General features: G+C 47.2%; 1 protein-coding gene across 4 annotated transcripts in view; it reads left to right on the top strand.

Moving 5' to 3' along the window:
• DTNB (dystrobrevin beta) overlaps positions 1-20,906 on the top strand; it is a 292,666-nt gene that overhangs the window by 49,617 nt on the left and 222,143 nt on the right. For all 4 annotated transcript variants that reach the window (XM_082251573.1, XM_082251572.1, XM_082251571.1 and 1 more), the window contains exons 2-4: positions 9,879-9,946; positions 11,751-11,831; positions 20,479-20,692. In XM_082251573.1, the coding sequence (XP_082107699.1) occupies positions 9,880-9,946; positions 11,751-11,831; positions 20,479-20,692 (362 nt within the window). In that variant the 5' untranslated portion in view covers position 9,879. The remainder of the gene's footprint in view (positions 1-9,878; positions 9,947-11,750; positions 11,832-20,478; positions 20,693-20,906) is intronic.

Here is a 20,906-nt window from a genome sequence, read left to right as displayed (position 1 = left end):
GCTGAACTCCAGGAGTAAAAAAAGAAAAATGCCCCTTCTGTGTGTCTCTCAGCACTGCAAGGGTTAAAGCAGATCTATTATCAGAATGTTAAATCCGATCGTCATTTCCACATTGGTTTTCACTTCTTTCTAGCCGACTCCTATTCATCTTGAAATTTAATTTGTTAAAAGTGGAGCTCCACCCAAAAGGGAAAGCTCCGCTTGTTTGCCTCCGCGCAACCCCCCCACCCCGCTGCCACATTTGCCACCTTTCAGGGGGGAGTGGGTACCTGGTTTTTGGCAGTTACCCATCCCTACTTCTGGGAGACCACCGGAAGTTTGCCCCCCCCCCCTCCTCCTTCCCCCACTGCGGGGCCATTCAGGGCACCAGGGATCCGACTGTGAAGGCTTCCCTGACGGTTTCCCATACGAGGAATGGTGGCGGCAGCACCTGAGAGCAGATTGAAAAATGGGCTGCGGTGCCGACATTGCGGGATCCCTGGACAGGTAAGTGTCCAAATATTAAAAGTCAGCAGCTACAGTATTTGTACCTGCTGACTTTAAATTTTTTGGTGGGGGGGCTGGAGCTCTGCTTTAAACCCCCCCACCCACACACCCACACTTCCTTCCTTCCTTCCTTGAATTCTGTGACATGTATTCCCTGTGCCCCATAAATAAGCACTGCTGTGTCGCACACTTCACAAAGCCTGCCTTTTGAACTACAGCGGAGCTTAGGGGAGGAGTTTCAGGAGGCGGGCTCAGTACAAGAAACACTGATTGCCGGCAGCAATGTACCATGGGATATGTAGTTCTTAGAAATTGAAAGTGAACCCCAGAGGCTGCAGATTTCTAAAGCTAAGCATATATTGGATTGTCAGATAGAGCTGGTGTTTGGATTGTCATTATTGCGGTGATCTTCTAAAATGAAAGTGCATGCTGTGGCTGAAGATTTTTTTTAAAGGATAAATTTACCTTTTAACAAAAAAATAACTCAATTTTTTTTTTTTTTTTTTTTTAAATAAATGTGCATTTATTATTTTTAGTTTCTGGAGCCTCTAAAGTAGTGCACCAGCGATCAGCAGGTCTCCTGCAGTCCTGTCAGTGTATCTGTGTGCCCGTACATCCCATACATCGTATGAGCAAGCAGATACAATGTAACGGGAAGAATCAATTCACTTCCAGAGCGCGCACAGTGCCATTGTAGTTCACTGAAACCTGCAAGCCAACCGCTGCAAAGGCTGTCTGGACTTGTTGTTTTCCATTTACAGAATGAGTGACGTTTGTTTTAAAGTAGAGTTCCACCCAAAAATGTTACTTCCGCTCATCTGCTTCCTCCCCCCTCTTTCTGACGCCACATTTGGCACCTTTCAGGGGGGGAACGGGTACCTGTTTTTGACAGATACCCTTCCGCACTTCCATCGTGCCGTCCCTCAGGAGTTCCGTCATCCTCCTCTTTTCCCCACTGGCAAGCCAATGAGAATCCGCAGTGCACTTTGCGCATGCGCAGTAGGGAGCCAGCTGTGAAGCCAAAAGGCTTCCTTGCCAGTTTCCCATAGAATGAATGGCGGCAGCAGCACCCGGCAGCCAATCCGAAAATCGGCTGAGGTGCTGACATCGCAGCCTCTCTGTACAGGTAAGTGTCTATTTAAAGTCACAGTATTTGTAGCTGCTGACTTTTTTTTTTTTTTTTTTTCTTCTATAGCTGGAACCGCTTTAAATTTTGACAGCTAGAGAGGGAAGAAGGGGGGCCATTTAATTTTTAACATGTTATGTTACACCCTGAATATGGGTGTAACCTGTTATGAAAAGTGAACTTATTCTTTTAAAGAGGAAGTAAAGTGCTTCCTTTTTTTTTTCCTGACCTGCAAAGTAAAGGCATAATGTGGTAGTATGCATTGCATACTAGCACATTATGGGAAACTTATCTGCATTTTTTTGGTTTAAAAATACCAAACGTCATACTTACCTCCTCTTTGCAGTTGGTTTTGCACAGAGCAGCCCTGATCCTCCTCTTCTCGGGTCCCCGCTGCTGCTTCTGGCCTTTCCCTCCTGCCCCAGAGCAAGCAGCTTGTTATGGGGGCACCGGAGCCACGCCGCTGCTCTTTGTGTCCATTCAGGCAGTAAGTCGCCGCTCAGTCCGCCCCCTCTCTTTCCTCATTAGCTTACTGACTTTGAATGACAGCAGCAGGAGCCAATAGTGCCCTGCTGTGTTTCTCAGCCAGTGAGGAGGGAGAGTCCCGGACAGCCGAGGCTCTTCTGCAACATTGCTGGATTGAGATGGGACTCAGATAAGTATGAGGGGGGCTGCTGCTGTGTGGGTTCACATTGGTGCGATGCGGGAACCCTGCGAATCCACTGTGGGTTCCTGCATCGCACCCGACTCGCAAGCAGTTCACACTGCCATATGCGAACTGCTGGGAGTGTCAATACAAAGGTAACGACACCCCGAGATCAGTTCGCATATCGCAGTGCGAGCTGCCAGTTCGGACAGGAATTGGATTTCATAGATGTAAAAACACCCATGTGATTCGATTCTGTTGCGGACCAAAAAAAGGGTCCTGCGTGACTTTGGTCCAAATGCGATGCAAATTCAGCCATACAATCTGTATGGCTGAATTCACATCACACAGACATCGCATGTGATTTGCACAGCAGTGCGGTGCGAATCACATGCGATGTCTCATATGGCATATGTGTGAACCGGCACTGAAGGTTTTTTATCTTAAAGGAGAAGTCCAGGCAACCCTAACTAATGCTAAACCTGCTCTGTGCCACAACCGAATCTATCTAACCCTGTAAAGCAAAAATTGCTGTACTTACCTTTTCTACACCTAATTTGGTCCGGTCTCCAGCGGTGGAAGCTCTGTGCAGGAGAGGACCGACAACAGCTGTGAGATGAATGGGAAGTGGCATGCCCCATAGACTTACTATGGGGCTTCCGTTGTTGAGTGCCTCTCCTGCACCTGCCTCCACTCTAAAGCCACCGCTGACAGCTTAGAGTGGGATCGCCTTTAGAATAGGTAGGTGTAACAGAACCACAACCTACACTGTACTTGTGGACTTCCGTCAGTATACAGCTTCCTCCCAGTCGCGAACATAGATATCAGATTTTCCCAGCTGCCCCCATACAAAGCCAGCCGACAACTTAGCTTGTATAGGTTTTGGAGCCTTCCCTTTTTAGTCATATTTTTTATACAGCATGGACATCCCCCTCCTGATCAGATTACCACACACTGGTCAGGGGTTGCCTGATTACATTATCATATGCAGATGAAATTGTATACAGAAATGGAATTAACCTGAACTAAGTATCTAGCCATCTGGACAGACACAACATGGGAGTTCATTAACAATTAACAATGGGACAGACATGCTTAACAGAATCCACATCACACCTCAATATACAAACAATATGGAGAGCCTGTCTCTGACATTGAAGTACAATACACATTAGCATAAGTGTAAACACAGACCCCCATTTAAAGCAATCCAAACTATTTAATTAGCTGTCTTTCACTCCCAGTGACGGTGAGTACCATCACAGTAAGTACAGCGATTTTTGCTTTACAGGGTAAGATAGATTAGGTTTAAAATATGTCAGAGAGCAGGTTTGGTGTTAGGTTTTGCCTGGACTTACACTTTAACTGCAAAGAATGCGTTAAGGTAAAAAACCTTGTGACTGTAGAACCACTTTTTAAGGCTGCTTTCACACCTATGCAGGTTGCAGTTAATGCATTTTTCTTTTTTTTTTTTTTTTCACATGTGGTTTTGATGCATTTTGCATATTTGGAAGGTGCATGTTGTCTTTCCGGAGAAACCAACAAAAAGGCAGCACAAACACATAAAAATGTGTTTTCGATGCATTTCCATTGAACTTTATGGAACCAAAACACAACCTGGTGCAGGAAAAAAAGTAATTGACCCTTTCCAAAAAAACGCACCGTGGAAAACACACAGATTGTGAACGTGATCCATAGGAAATCATGTTAAATGGACTTTAGTGTGTTTCTGCAAAATTGAAAATGCACTGAAAACGCATAGGTGTGAACCAGGCTTTGTACGACCTGAAAGTCGCACGACTTTGACGCGACTTGAAGCAATGCCTATGTAATCTTGATGTCTATGGACCTCAAGTTGCATCAATGTCAGACCAAAGTAGTGCAGGGACTTCTTTGAAGTGGCACAGATATGAATGGTACTCGCTGGAAATCATGGGGTACAACTTGTCATGTAACTTTGCTGTCCCAAGTGTGAACGGGGCCTTAGCTGCACTTTATTCTGCTTTGTCTTCCCTGGTTCCCCATTTCCTCCCCTCTCATCAACAGGCTAATGCAATTTTAAACTAAAACCTTTCTGTTTTCATTACCTACTTTATTTTAGACATAGTGATGTCATCACTGAGTTTCTGTTCTTCTCTAGACCAGTGTTTCTTAACTCTGGTTCCTCAGGGCACACTAAGGCTCCATGTACACGGGACGTTGTTAAAAGTCCCTTTGAATGCTGGAATTTTTAGGACGTTTGAAACGTCCGTTCGGTCGCGTTTGTACCCGCGTTTAGCGGGCGTTTAGCAGCGTTTGTGGGCGTTAGAAGCGTTCCTAGAGGTCAAAAAAATGATTCCCCTTTAAAATGGAAAAACGCGAACGCTAAACGCGGGTCATCGCGTTCGGACGCGTTTGTGCGTTTGAAATGCCGGGAAACACACGTTCGAACGCAAATAATTGCATTCTAAAAACAGTCCCTGAACGCAACTGCCTGCAAATGACTGTAAACGACCTGGTGTACATGGACAGATAAGATAACATGTAGGTGGGTTCAGGGGCTTCTGAAAAAAACGCCCAACTGCTCCTAAACGGCCATTTCCAGCGTCCCGTGTTCATGGAGCCTAATAGGCCAGGTTTGCAAGAAAACTGAAATACATCACAGGTGAGATCATTTGCTGCTCAGTGATTGCAGTATTCTAGTCTGCATCTCCCCAAGGTAATACTTAAAATCTGGCCTGTTAGTGAGCCCTGAGGACCAGAGTTGAAACACTGCTCTATGCAATGCAGGCAGGACATGGCTGGGGGGGGCAGCAGGGTGCTGTGATGTTTTCAGGAAGTGACGTACAGCACCCTGCTAGCCCCCCCCCAGCCATGATCTGCCTGCATTGCATAGAGCAGGGGTCTCCAAACTGTGGTCCAGGGGCCGAATGCGGTCCTTTGCTTGCCTTTATCTGGCCCTTGGGGCACTAACAGTGGGGCATTATTTCTCCCACTGAAACCAATGATGGGGCATTATATCTTCCCTTAATACTAACGATGGGGCATTGTTTACCCCCCACTGGTGACCAGGACATTTTCTACTCCCACACCACACTTCGGCCCCCCTAAAGTCAGTAAGGGTCCTTTCACACGGGCGGTCCGTATGTCCGTTTTTCCTCCCATCCGTTTGCGGATGAAGAAAGGACATAATGCATGTCAATGGGATTGCGGATGAGCATCCGCTGACATCAGATTTGCGTCCTTTCCTATCAGTTCCGGTTTTTGGAACGGAACAGAACCCTATTTTTCTTTTATTTAAAAAAAAAAAACTGAACGGACGCAAAAACGGACGTCAGCGGTGTCATCCACTGACATCCACAATCCCATTGACATACATTATCTCTGTTTATCATCCACAAACGGATGGGATGATAAACGGACTTACGGACCGGATGACACAAGTGTCATCCGTGTCTGTAAAAAAAAAAAAAAAGTGCCGGAGCGGATGAAAAAACGATGTGAAATGACCCTAAAACAGGAAACTGGCCCTTTGTTTAGAAAGTTTGAAGACCCCTGGCATAGAGAATGCCTCCGATTCTTCTTTAATAATCCCAAGGGGAATTCTAAGTGCAAGCAGTGGGCCGGCTCTTGTGAGACTTTATGCAAATAATAAAATGCTTTGATGGGTGGATGGCAGTCTGGAGGAGCGTAGACCACCCTAGGTAACGCCCACATGTGATGCTGAGCCTTCATAATTGAAAAGGAATAATAACGGGGAGCGGTCCAGGGACAACAGTCAGGCTGGGGGAGTGCAGTATGATGCTAGAAGTCCTGCAGCTGGGAAATGAGGCAACCTCTATCTCAATTGCTGCAGCTTCTAATGCACACTGTGAGAAGCTGACAGTGTGCAGTACAGCAATATGAATACAGGACAGGAGTATGCACAGCTTTGCAAGACTGAAGGGGAGGCCGGAGTTCACCCATCATATATATGTACACTGTAGGATAAAGACGCTTCTTTTTTCCTTTTACCTTCCAGCAGGGTGGAGGGTTGTGACTTTTTTTGGCGTGCGGATGAACATTCTGTTCTGAGCGGAGGATTCTGGGAGTTTCCAGCCCCAGACACTGGCACAGAGTCAGCTAATAACAGCTTTCCCTTGTGGTAATGTCAGTAATGGAGGGTTTGCTGTGTGCTGACAGCGTGCGGATAATAAACGCCTTGTTGTGGTCTCATTGTGGAGAGGGGAGCCACACAACTCGTGTTTATTCTCTTACTATGAAAGTACATATAGGAGAGATTTATGTCCTACAGAGAAAGTGCTTTACCTCCCATATCGCCGATCCTATTATCCTGTTACCGAGAAGAAAACTAACACACATCTAATCTCCGGCATCTAAAGATGGAAACCCTTACCGAACGAGATTTCATTTACTAAAACACTTTGGGAAGTATTTAGAAAAACAATTTGCATAGCAAATCCCCTAATTAAAGTGCGCGTACGTTCCTTGTGTGCCAATGGGGAACATTGTTCTTAGGCTGTTTGGTGTTGGGGGAATGTTTTTGTTTTTCATGGATTTAAAAAAAGAAAATACCGCATTTGGCCACTAGATAGCGATAATGCCGATAAGTAACTAACAGGATAAGAGGATAGGGTCGTGACTAGGGATAGACCGATTATCAGCAAGGTTGATATATCAGTGGCTGATATGCACTTTCCCCGATATATATCGGTATCGGTCCCGAAACTGGCCGATATTGCCGATATTTTTGTGACGTGATTCTGCCTTCTTAGGCTGCCTCCCTCGCCTTGCACAGCCTCGTCTGAAGTCGGCACTAGTCTCGCGGGAGTGTATCACAGCCATACACCCACAGCAGCCCGGTGCCAGCCAGCCAGCCACCCACATCCACAGGCCCTGTACCAGCCAGCCACAGGCACTGTACAAGCATGCCAGCCAGCCACCCACAGGCCCTGTGCCAGTCACCCACAGGCCCTGTACCGGCAAGCCAGCCACCCACAGCCCCTGTACCTGCCAGCCACAGGCCCTGTACCAGCCAGCCAGCCACAGGCACTGTACCAGTGAGCCAGCCACCCACAGGCCCTGTACCTGCCAGCCACAGGCACTGTGCCAGCCAGCCAGCCACAGGCACTGTACCAGTGAGCCAGCCACCCACAGCCCCTGTACCTGCCAGCCACAGGCCCTGTACCAGCCAGCCAGCCACAGGCACTGTACCAGTGAGCCAGCCACCCACAGCCCCTGTACCTGCCAGCCACAGGCCCTGTACCAGCCAGCCAGCCACAGGCACTGTACCAGTGAGCCAGCCACCCACAGCCCCTGTACCTGCCAGCCACAGGCCCTGTACCAGCCAGCCAGCCACAGGCACTGTACCAGTGAGCCAGCCACCCACAGGCCCTGTACCTGCCAGCCACAGGCACTGTGCCAGCCAGCCACTCACAGGCCCTGTACCAGCCAGCCACTCACAGGCCCTGTACCAGCCAGCCACTCACAGGCCCTGTACCAGCCAGCCACTCACAGGCCCTGTACCAGCCAGCCACAGGCATTGTACCAGTGAGCCAGCCAGCCACCCACAGGCCCTGTACCAGCCAGTCACCCACAGGCCCTGTACCAGCCAGCCACCCACAGGCCCTGTACCTGCCAGCCACAGACACTGTACCAGCCAGCCAGACACAGGCACTGTACCAGCCAGCCAGCAAGCCACCCACAGGCCCTGTACCTGCCAGCCACCCACCACAGGCTGCCAGTTAGCCAGCCACCCACTACAGGGTGCCAGCCACCACAGGGTGCCAGCCAGCATGCCATCCAGCCAGTCACCCACCACAGGGTGCCAGCAAGCCTGCCATTAAGCATTAAACAACAATTAACATGTTCAGTACCAAATTTGTGTCAAAAATTGTCTTTACTTTTCAAAACTTTAAATGTACAAAATATCGGCCGATACCAACATGTTGTAACAAAAATATTGTTAGCGGCCCTGAAAAAACCACATCGGTCTATCCCTAGTCGTGACCCTGTATGGAGCCATTAACCTGAGCAGGGCCACTGCTGGCCCAATACCCAACATTACCCTCTGTAGAATCACATTGAAATGTAACCAGACAGCTGCTAGCAATAATCAGAAGAGAACCCAGCAGGCTGGTTGTGCCCAATTTGATCAATTTTAACTTGGTACATTCATCCTGCCCATTAGCATCCTGCTGAACTGGCTGAGATTGGAACCGTGTATGGCTGGCCTTAGTGTCATTTCTGCTTGCTGCCTCATTCCTCTGCTTTCCTGATACCAAGAGAAAAATGGTGACAGAGGAGGAACCTCCAGCAGATTGACAGCCTCAGCTCTGTTCCTATGAGGTGTGTGTGTGTGTGTGTGTGTGTGTGTGTGTGTGTGTGTGTGTGTGTGTGTGTGTGTGTGTGTGTAGGTTGTCTCTTCCCTCCCAACACTCTGAGCTCTCCTCACTGAGCTCTGCAGTCAACTCTCCGTTCCCTTTTTTTCTGAACGCTCAGACAAGCTTTATACTTTCTGCACTTTGAATGGCTGTATAGAAGAGAAGACTGCAGATAACCAGATACAACTTATGTAGGAGGATTTGTTTTATCTTTTTGAATCTCCTGAAGGCAGTCACTTCACTGGGTATATGTAAGGGTTTACAACCACTTTCATTTGCTAAAACACTTTGGGATGTGTTTTGCATAGCAATTCGTCCCAAAGAATTTGCATGTATGTTCCTTCTGTGCCAGTAGGGCAGAAAGATTGTTATTAGACTATTTCTTGTTCAGGGCGAATGTTTTTCATTGATTTTAAAAAGGGAAAAATACCGCATTTGACCACTAGATGGGGAAAAGTACCATAGGAATTTCTTATAATACTCAACGCCATCTAGTGGCCAGATGTATATTTACAATGCTTTTTTCACTGGACTACTTGCTATGTGAAATGTTAATAAATATGCTGCTAAGTCTCAGCTATTTTTAATTATTCTATTCTTGTCCATCCCGGCGTCCCTTTTAAAAGGTTCTGAGCGCTTCAGGGGCGGGAAGGATCAGCGATTATAGGACCACTGTGGTTGACTGTCCCAGTAATCACATGATCAGTAACCCCAGTGACGTATATCTGCACCATTTGGACGTTAAAACCCACCCTTTTCCACCACATATATGTGTGTGGTGCTTAAATGACTGTTTTTATGCTTTTTTCCCCCATCCCATCTCACTGCTACCGATTTCCTGCAGTCTCTTTGCAGGCACTTTCTGTCTACATGATGTGTGATGAAACGGCCACTTATAGTCACCATCAGAAGCCTGTGTGACTTGGTGACAACACAGCAGTACAATTAGGAGTTAAGTACAGTGTTGTCGCCTAAAAACAGGAGGAGTCTAAAGAGGGAGCATCATGAGGGATTACAAGGCGTTCTTTCCCCAGCTGTATCACTCTCTTGTTCTGGACATTATTTGAAAATACAAGAGTGCCCCGGTAAAATGGTCCCTTAACCATTCAAGATGTAGATGAACCATGCAAACAGCAGCATTTGTAATACGAGGAGAACCTTGGGAGTTGAGCTGCTATCCCTTCTTGTCACTCTCTGATCTTCCCCAAGCTGAAATCACGACACACTCATCCAATCACTACTTCTGATCTCTTTGCAGGATGATTGAAGAGAGCGGAAAGCGGAGGAGGACCATGGCAGAGAAGAGGCAGCTCTTCATGGAAATGAGTGAGTACCCCACTCTGTCTGCACAACATGTAGGTACAGCACTTGGTGCTTATGTCCAACCTGTGCTGGTCATTAAAGCAGAACTAAACCCACCCATCTACCATATTTATTGGTGTATACCCCGCACAGGCGTATAACACGCACTTTCATTTTAGGAGGGAAGTTTGAAGAAAAATAAGGGTCAGTGCCGATCAATGCAGCCTCACCATTGCCTATCATTGCAGCCTCACCATTGCCCATCAAGGCAGCCTGATCAGTGCCCATCTGCAGCCTCACCATTGCCTATCAGTGCCCATCTGCAGCCTCACCATTTCCTATCAATGCAGCCTGATCAGTGCCCATCTGCTGCCTCACCATTGCCTATCAATGCAGCCTGATCAGTGCCCATCTGCAGCCTCACCATTTCCTATCAATGCAGCCTGATCAGTGCCCATCTGCAGCCTCACCATTGCCCATCTGCAGCCTCACCATTGCCCATCAAGGCAGCCTGATCAGTGCCCATCTGCAGCCTCACCATTGCCTATCAGTCCCCATCTGCAGCCTCACCATTTCCTATCAATGCAGCCTGATCAGTGCCCATCTGCAGCCTCACCATTGCCTATCAGTGCCCATCTGCAGCCTCACCACTTCCTATCAATGCAGCCTGATCAGTGCCCATCTGCAGCCTCACCATTGCCCATCTGCAGCCTCACCATTTGCCCATCAGTGCAGCCTCACCATTGCCCATCAGTGCAGCCTCACCATTGCCCATCAGTGCAGCCTCACCATTGCCCATCAGTGCAGCCTCACCATTGCCCATCAGTGCAGCCTCATCATTGCCCATCAGTGTAGCCTCACCATTGTCCATCAATGCAGCCTGCTCAGCGTCCATCTGCAGCCTCACCATTGCCCATCAATGCAGCCTGCTCAGCGTCTATCTGCAGCCTCACCATTGCCCATCAATGCAGCCTGCTCAGCGTCTATCTGCAGCCTCACCATTGCCCATCAATGCAGCCTGATCAGTGCCCAACTGCAGCCTCACCATTGCCCATCATTGCAGCCTGAGCAGTGCTCATCAGCAGCTTCACTATTGCATGGAGATTACAGTCGCCGGATTACACAGAGCGGGGATCTTCTGCTTACGCAACTGCCCCTGTTGTATGAAGTCCCACCTCCTGGACCGGCTCCTATGATAGACGTCACATGTCCCTGCATTGGACCAGTATGCTGTCTATCATAGGAGCTGGTCCAGGAGGCGGGACTTCATAGAACAGCAGCTGCCGAGTAAGATGGAGATCCCCGCTTTGTATAATCCGGCGGCGCCCCCCCCCCCCCCTTCCCCTCCGAGGCAGCCCAATGGAAAATATAAGCGTATAACATGCACACATTATTTGCACTCTGTTTTCAGGGGAAAGACGCCGATAAATAAGTTATCTGTTTTCCAGAGCAGTTTAATTCAATGCATCCCTTATATTATTATTGTAAGGCTGCCCATAGATTAGGCAATTTTCTTTGCCTGAAGAATTACTTGTAAAGTAAGCACTAACAAGAAAACTCAAATTTTGCTCATAGCAGCCTATCGGAATCCTTTTTTCAGTTTTGCTGCACAATTGATAGCTGGGTGCTGATTGGTTGCTACAAGAAACTTCTTCGTTAGCACTTTCCATTTCCATTGTTCTATTGAAGTGTTCTTCATCCTTCCACCTTCAATGGCAGTGAGAACCTGGGTACTGTGAGCAACCCAGACTCCTCAAGTGAGAGTTGGTAACGATAGGGAGGAATTGACAGTTGCCATTTTTTATTAATATCGATCTGTTTTTATTAGGGGCGCAGAATTTTGATGTGATTCGCCTGTCAACATACCGCACGGCATGCAAACTCCGTTTTGTACAGAAGAGGTGCAATCGTAAGTGTTTGACTTGGTGCTGCTGGGGTTCATTTCTGATTTAAATAAAAAAGGATAAAAAAACATTCTTGAGCGTTAAAATCAAAAACATTTTTCTTCTGTATTCCTGCTAAAACCATAAAATTTAAACCGAGACCTAAAACCTGTGTATATATTGAGTTGCAAGGTGTCACATGAAAGTTAAACCGGTTGTAAGTGATAATTTTTTAAAAACCAAATAATAAACATGTTAATACTTACCTTCTCTATGCAATGGTGACCCTCCTCTTTTGGGGGTCCCCTGCCGGTAATCTTTGCACCTCCTCCTTTGGTGTTTGTCCCCATAGCAAGCCGATTGATACGGGGGGCGCACCTGTGGGCTCCCTCCCTAGCCTGAGATGTGTGCATCCATTGACACAAACCAGGTGGCTCAGCCCCCCATCCTCTCACCCCTGTTCACTCCCCTCCTCACGGGATTTGATTGAGACCAATGGCTTCCACTGCTGGCTCTGTCCTGTGATGAGGGGAACAAAGAACAGTGCCACTACAGACGGGCACAGCTCTGGATCGTATAGAGTATATAGGGAGGTAAGAAGTCGATACGACTATTAGGGAATGCATTAGGGAAAACAATACCTTGGTTTTTGAACCATTTTTAAAGTGGAACTAAACCCTCCTATCCTTTACACCAGAGGTCTTCAAACGATGGCCCTCCAGTTGTTCAGGAACTACAATTCCCATCATGCTTAGTCTTGTCTGTGAATGTCAGAGTTTTACAATGCCTCATGGGATGTGTAGTTCTGCAACAGCTGGAGGGCCGTAGTTTGAGGATCTCTGCTTTACACTGTACAGCATGAGTGCTCAACCTGTGGCCATCCAGCTGTCCCATGAGACCTTGTAAGGCTGAACAGTTAAAAGCATGACTCCCAAAGGCAGAGGCATGATGGGACTTGTAGTTCCACAACAGCTGGAGGGTCACAGGGGAGCATTCCCAAGGAAGCTGCCATCTTGACGTCTGTTTGATCTGTGGTTGCCATGGTGCTGCACATGTGATCAGTTTTGACACCAGACAATTTGATGAGTTTACAGTTCAGTTGAGAGCAGAAGCAACTGTGATGGCATTCGCGGCATGCCTTGAATGTAAGTGTTTTGGGGAAACCATTTGTTTGATGTGTTTAGTTCAACTTTAAAATCAGGCTTTTCCATGCTCATGTGTGGGGGGGGGGGGAGGGGAGGGGGGCAGGATACCTAGGTGGGCCTACAGCAAGGAGAGAGTTGTAACAGGTTGTAACAGTCCAGGGAATGGGCAGAAGGCGGGGCAGTGGCACCGATTCTGCGTAATTGTGTTGGTATTAGGCTCCGTTCACATGTAGGCGTTTTGGGGGCGTTTTTCTGCTCTAGGATCAGCTCTCAAAACACCCAACAAGACAAATCCTATTCATTTCAATGGCCCCTGTTCACATCTGAGCGTTTTGACGCCGTGAGCAAAAATTCCAATGCTCAAAAAAGTACATGAGCTTCTTTTTGGGCAGATTACAGGCGTTTTCCATTGGTCTCTATTCAATCTAAAAATGCCTGCACAAAAAAACGCCTGTAAAACGCTTGCAAAAACACCCATAAAAACCCCTGTAATAGCAACGCCAAGATGTGAACGTAGCCTTAGAGAAGAGAGGAGTGATTTCCCCAAAATTTATTTCATTGAAAAATTACCAATTTCGCCGTTGTTTAAAAATGATGAACTTAGGCTGGCTATACACTGAGCAAAGTTATTTCCTGCAACCCCACAGGTTGTAGGAAAGAAATTCACTCGATTCCGTGTTGATGGGGGAATCCCTCCTGCCGAGCCATTGTCTTCTCCCAGCGGGGGGAAGCCGTCCATGCTGGAGAAGATAATAATCATCACTAGCCTCTATATCGACCGTTAGCAATAGTCTTAAGAGAATCTGGCAGGCTGGTTGTACCGATCAATCAGCTTGGGTATATTCAATCTGCCCATTAATGGTTTCAAATGTCGGCCGGTATTCGAACCTTGTATGACCAGCTTTAGCCTCAAGTTTCACCACGTGGCCAGGGCTGTCTTTAACACAGGGCAAAAGGGGGAGCTGCCCTAGGCCCAGTCATTGTTGTGGGGCCCAAAACAGCTGCCCCTTGAGCCCCCACTGCCTGCAAATAATTGATACGTGGATTTGGGAGGGCCCAAAAAAATATTTGCCCAGGGTCAAATCAATATTAAAGACGGCCCTGCACGTGGCCTGCTAAAAGGAAACAATAATGGCTTTGTTTTCTAACGCATTTGATCACCCTGTTCTGAAGTGGTAATTAGTGGCTTTGTTCATAAACCAAGCCAACCTCAATGCCATCTTTAACCCTTTGTTTATCAACAAATCCAAAGGATCACAATCTCACTGCTGACCTGGTGATCCGTGGCATTCTTGGTGAATAAATGGTTAGAGTTAACATTAGTGTTATTTAAGCTGGCCATACATTATACAATTTCCGTATTCAATTTCCTTTAGATTTACCATAATCTATGTAGTGCAAGGGCCTGCCTGACTGCATACAGATTAAAAGTATTTAGATTTACCAAAACCATAAAATATAAGGTCAAATCTAAAAGAAAACTGTACAAAGTTGTAGAATGTATGGCCAGCTCTGACCTCATTTTCCCAGGTATGGAGGGTTTGTTTTTTTTGCCAAAAGGACAGGTCCAGGATAGCTGAGCTGTTAAAAGTTAACTCCAGCTGATAAAACCACCTTCATTTAGCCTTCCTCACTGACTGCAATGTATTTTGCTGAAGTGGTAAAAGTTTTATGAGATGTCCACATTTATTGACAAACCTTTGAAAAGCGGAGTTCCAGCCGTTTTCGTGTTTATTAGAAGTCAGCAGCTACAAAAAGTGTGTCTGCTGCCTTTTAATGAACACGCACTCACCTTGTCCCAGGATCCAGTGATACGGCTGCCCAAACTCTTGCTTCTCTCCCTCTCCCCGGCGCTGGCATCACAAGTGTGGGCACCCAGCTGTGACAGATTGCAGCTTCACAGCCGGGTGCGCCCTGTGCATGCAAGAGTTGCACCGCACTTCCTCAATGGCCGGGTATTTTTTTAGGACCTGAGACGTGTCACAGAAGATTGCAGGGAGGGAGGGAGAGAGAACTTTCGCCTCGAGCCATCTAGGTGGTCCAAGTGGAAGTGGGAGCGGGTATCTGACTATCTGTCAAGCTAGGTACCCGCTCCCGCCCAAAAAAAATGACATGCCAAATGTGGCGTGTAAGGGGGCAAGGAGTCCTTAAAGCAGAACTTCCACTTTTGGTCTGAACTCCGCTTTAAAATTTAACATTTCACAATTTTGAGCAACTTTTTTATATGATGGAAAGGATGCAGAAGCCCAGGCTGCCTTCTGTGAAAAAGCATGTACATTTGGTCAGTAGATCCAGAAAAGTAGGCAGCCGCAATTATAAGCAAATGTTGACTGCGCTTTAAAGTCAGAGCCTGATCACACCACATGTATAAAAGTGTTTATGTATGTATGTATATATATGTGTGTGTGTGTGTGTGTGTGTGTGTGTGTGTATATATATATATATATATATATATATATATACACACACACACAGTGGGTACGGAAAGTATTCAGACCCCCTTAAATTTTTCACTCTTTGTTATATTGCAGCCATTTGCTAAAATAATTTGAGTTCATTCTTCTTCCTCATGAATGTACACATAGCACCCCATACTGACAGAAAAACACAGAATTGTTGACATTGTTGCAGATTTATTAAAAAAGAAAAACTGAAATATCACATGGTCCTAAGTATTCAGACCCTTTGCTGTGACACTCATATATTTAACTCAGGTGCTTTCCATTTCTTCTGATCATCCTTGAGATGGTTCTACACCTTCATTTGAGTCCAGCTGTGTTTGATTATACTGATTGGACTTGATTAGGAAAGCCACACACCTGTCTATATAAGACCTTCCAGATCACAATGCATGTCAGAGCAAATGAGAATCATGAGTTCAAAGGAACTGCCTGAAGAGCTCAGAGACAGAATTGTGGCAAGGCACAGATCTGGCCAAGGTTACAAAAAGATTTCTGCTGCACTTAAGGTTCCTAAGAGCACAGTGGCCTCCATAATCCTCAAATGGAAGACGTTTGGGACGACCAGAACCCTTCCTAGAGCTGGCCGTCCGGCCAAACTGAGCTATCGGGGGAGAAGAGCCTTAGTGAGAGAGGTAAAGAAGAACCCAAAGATCACTGTGGCTGAGCTCCAGAGATGCAGTCAGGAGATGGGAGAAAGTTGTAGAAAGTCAACCATCACTGCAGCCCTCCACCAGTCGGGGCTTTATGGCAGAGTGGCCCGACGGAAGCCTCTCCTCAGTGTAAGACACATGAAAGCCCGCATGGAGTTTGCTAAAAAACACCTGAAGGACTCCAAGATGGTGAGAAATAAGATTCTCTGGTCTGATGAGACCAAAATAGAACTTTTGGGCCTTAATTCAAAGCGGTATGTGTGGAGAAAACCAGGCACTGCTCATCACCTGTCCAATACAGTCCCAACAGTGAAGCATGGTGGTGGCAGCATCATGCTGTGGGGGTGTTTTTCAGCTGCAGGGACAGGACGACTGGTTGCAATCGAGGGAAAGATGAATGTGGCCAAGTACAGGGATATCCTGGACTAAAACCTTCTCCAGAGTGCTCTGGACCTCAGACTGGGCCGAAGGTTTACCTTCCAACAAGACAATGACCCTAAGCACACAGCTAAAATAACGAAGGAGTGGCTTCACAACAACTCCGTGACTGTTCTTGAATGGCCCAGCCAGAGCCCTGACTTAAACCCAATTGAGCATCTCTGGAGAGACCTAAAAATGGCTGTCCACCAACGTTTACCATCCAACCTGACAGAACTGAAGAGGATCTGCAAGGAGGAATGGCAGAGGATCCCCAAATCCAGGTGTGAAAGACTTGTTGCATCTTTCCCAAAAAGACTCCTGGCTGTATTAGATCAAAAAGGGGGCTTCTACTAAATACTGAGCAAAGGGTCTGAATACTTAGGACCATGTGATATTTCAGTTTTTCTTTTTTAATAAATCTGCAACAATGTCAACAATTCTGTGTTTTTCTGTCAGTATGGGGTGCTATGTGTACATTCATGAGGAAGAAGAATGAACTTAAATGATTTTGGCAAATGGCTGCAATATAACAAAGTGAAAAATTTAAGGGGGTCTGAATACTTTCCGTACCCACTATATATATATATATATATATATATATATATATATATATATATATATATATATATATATACATACATGCATACATACATACATACATACATACATATATACACACACTTATATGTATGCATATGTGTGTGATTATATATATATAATATATGTGTGTGTGTGTATGTATGTATATAATTTTATATATATATATATATATATATATATATATATATATATATGGTATCTCACAAAAGTGAGTACACCCCTCACATTTTTGTAAATATTTTATTATATCTTTTCATGTGACAACACTGAAGAAATAACACTTTGCTACAATGTAAAGTAGTGAGTGTACTCACTTTTGTTGCCAGCGGTTTAGACATTAAGGCTCCATGCACACAGGGCGTCATAAAAACGTGCTCCAAAGCTGTTTACATAACGCCGGGAAACAGCAGCTGTAAAAACGTGCTTTCAGTAGCTTTTTCTACTAGCGTTATTGCACGTTTGGCCACAGTAGCTGTTAGCAGCGTTTTTTCTGCCTCCATTCAAAATCAATGGTTCCCTATGGGAGCCTATTGATTTGAATGGAAGTCGCACCGCAGGTCGGATCAGGGTGATCCGACTTGCGGTGCGACCTGCACTGTGAGAATCTTGAGGGGGAACTCCACGCCAAAATGGGGAAAAAAACGGCGTGAGGTTCCCCCCCAGGTTCCAAACCAGGCCCTTCGGGTCTGGTATGGAATTTGAGGGTAGCCCCGCGCCGAAAAAACGGCGTGGGGTCCCCCCAAAATCCATACCAGACTCTTATCCGAGCATGCAGTCCGGCATGCCAGGAAAGGGGACGAGCGAGCGGCCCCACCCCCCCTGGATCATACCAGGCCACACGCCCTCAACATGGGGGGGGTGTGGGTGCTTTGGGGCAGGGGGGGCTCTGCACCCCGCACCTCAAAGCACCTTGCCCCCATGTTGATGAGGACAAGGGCCTCATCCCCACAACCCTGGCCGGTGGTTGTGGGGATCTGCGGGCAGGGGGCTCATCGGAATCTGGAAGCCCCCTTTAACAAGGGGGCCCCCCCAGATCCCGGACCCCCTCCCTATGTGAATGGGTATGGGGTACACTGTACCCCTACTCATTCACCCCATAAAATGCAGTGTATGGAAATAACGACAGGAGACGTTTTGGAAAATTTATTAAAAAACTTCATCCGGCTCTTCTCCTCTCCGGGGGTCTTCTGCTGTCTTCTCCTCTCCGAGGGTCTTCTGCTCTTTTGCTGTCCGCCCTTCTTGTCTTCTCCTCTCTGGGGGTCTTCTGCTGTCTTCTCCTCTCTGGGGGTCTTCTGCTGTCTTCTCCTCTCCGGGGGTCTTCTGCTGTCCGCCCTTCTTGTCTTCTCCTCTCCGGTCTTCTGCTCTTTTGCTGTCGGCTGTCGGCTGTCCTTCTTCCTCCGGTCCTCCTCCGACGACGTCTTCAGCGATTATGCCGGCCTCTGGTCTCCGCAGATTATTATATAGCCATTAGGGGCGTGGCCGCCCGATGACGTCATCGGGAGACCACGCCCCCTTGTGTCACAGATGACGTCATCTGTGACACAAGGGGGCGTGGTCTCCCGATGACGTCATCTGGCGGCCACGCCCCTAATGGCTATATAATAAGCTGCGGAGACCAGAGGCCGGCATAATCGCTGAAGACGTCGTCGGAGGAGGACCGGAGGAAGAAGGACAGCCGACAGCAAAAGAGCAGAAGACCGGAGAGGAGAAGACAAGAAGGGCGGACAGCAGAAGACCCCCGGAGAGGAGAAGACAGCAGAAGACCCCAGAGAGGAGAAGACAGCAGAAGACCCCCAGAGAGGAGAAGACAAGAAGGGCGGACAGCAAAAGAGCAGAAGACCCTCGGAGAGGAGAAGACAGCAGAAGACCCCCGGAGAGGAGAAGAGCCGGATGAAGTTTTTTAATAAATTTTCCAAAACGTCTCCTGTCGTTATTTCCATACACTGCATTTTATGGGGTGAATGAGTAGGGGTACAGTGTACCCCATACCCATTCACATAGGGAGGGGGTCCGGGATCTGGGGGGGCCCCCTTGTTAAAGGGGGCTTCCAGATTCCGATGAGCCCCCTGCCCGCAGACCCCCACAACCACCGGCCAGGGTTGTGGGGATGAGGCCCTTGTCCTCATCAACATGGGGGCAAGTTGCTTTGAGGTGCGGGGTGCAGAGCCCCCCCTGCCCCAAAGCACCCACACCCCCCCCCCCATGTTGAGGGCGTGTGGCCTGGTATGATCCAGGGGGGGTGGGGCCGCTCGCTCGTCCCCTCCCCTTTCCTGGCATGCCGGACTACATGCTCGGATAAGAGTCTGGTATGGATTTTGGGGGGGACCCCACGCCGTTTTTTCGGCGCGGGGCTACCCTCAAATTCCATACCAGACCCGAAGGGCCTGGTTTGGAACCTGGGGGGGAACCCCACGCCGTTTTTTTCCCCATTTTGGCGTGGAGTTCCCCCTCAAGATTCTCACAGTGCAGGTCGCACCGCAAGTCGGATCACCCTGATCCGACCTGCGGTGTGACTTCCATTCAAATCAATAGGCTCCCATAGGGAACCATTGATTTTGAATGGAAGAAAAAAAACGTATAACGTGGCTTAACGCACGTTAAGCAACGTTATGAAGCCTTATGGAGCCTTTAGCAGCGTCAGACGTTTTTTGCAGCTTGACGCTGGAGCTCCTGAACCCACAGTTCCTGGGTTTTTTTTGGAGCTGTAAAACGCCTATGCCACTTGGAGCTCCTAAAAGCTCAATGTGTGCATGAGGCCATAGAATAACATGGATGGGCGTTCTGCAGCTGCAAAAAAAAACGTCTGACGCTGCTAACAGCAGCTGTAAAAACGTCCAGTGTGCATGAGGCCTAATGGCTGTGTGTTGAGTTATTTTGAGGGGACAGCAAATTTACACTGTTATACAAGCTGTACACTCACTACTTTACATTGTAGCAAAGTGTAATTTCTTCAGTGTTGTCACATGAAAAGATATAATAAAATATTTACAAAAATGTGAGGGGTGTACTCACTTTTGTGAGATACTGTGCATAGTTACATTGGGCCAAGCTGAAAAACAGACTCAAGTAGTAGTAGATTTATTTTAGCATTTAAGCACATAACCTTACTTCTCTACTTAAGGGTGGTAAGGGGGGGAGGGTAGATAAAATGGTATACATCATAGCATCATTTAAAGTGCTAAATCCTTTCAGCTGAACCTGTGTGCCATTTTCCTTTTTATATGCTAGAAAATTCTTAATTCCGGGCAGATTCCTGTGCTTGGCTAAGAGGTTTTCCAGCTCTGTAAATGTGCTTGTGGAAATTTTGATTAGTTTTCTGGTTGGGGAAATGTTAGTATCCCCCGCAAATGCAGCTTCTAAAGTGGTAACAGGACCTCTTTATTGTTTGATTTTCAGTTCATCTGGTTGATATCTGGAACATGATAGAAGCCTTCCGAGACAATGGCCTTAACACGCTGGACCACAACACCGAGATCAACGTATCCCGGCTTGAGACCATCATATCGTCCATCTACTACCAGCTAAACAAACGCCTTCCGTCTACTCATCAGATCAGCGTGGACCAGTCCATCAGCCTTCTGCTCAACTTCATGATTGCTGCGTATGACAGGTAGGAGTGCCGGGTATTATTTGTACCCACCCCCAATCTCATCAGCTTTATCAACGCTGTTTATGACAAGTCGTTGAGGAAACGGGAACAGAAGCCCTTTCAGGTGGTGATAAAATAACACCGTTTGAGGTTTTTACCAGTTAAAGCGGAACAATGTTCACCTTGGCTCCAATGATGCGGTGCTCTCAAGCTCCCTGCCTGGCCACTGATATCT

The sequence above is a fragment of the Pelophylax lessonae genome (genome assembly GCF_965119305.1).
Source record: "Pelophylax lessonae genome assembly, chromosome: 3".
Taxonomy (NCBI): Eukaryota; Metazoa; Chordata; class Amphibia; order Anura; family Ranidae; genus Pelophylax; species Pelophylax lessonae.
Note: the sequence above shows the minus strand (reverse complement) of the source record. Positions and strands in the feature narration are given on the sequence as shown.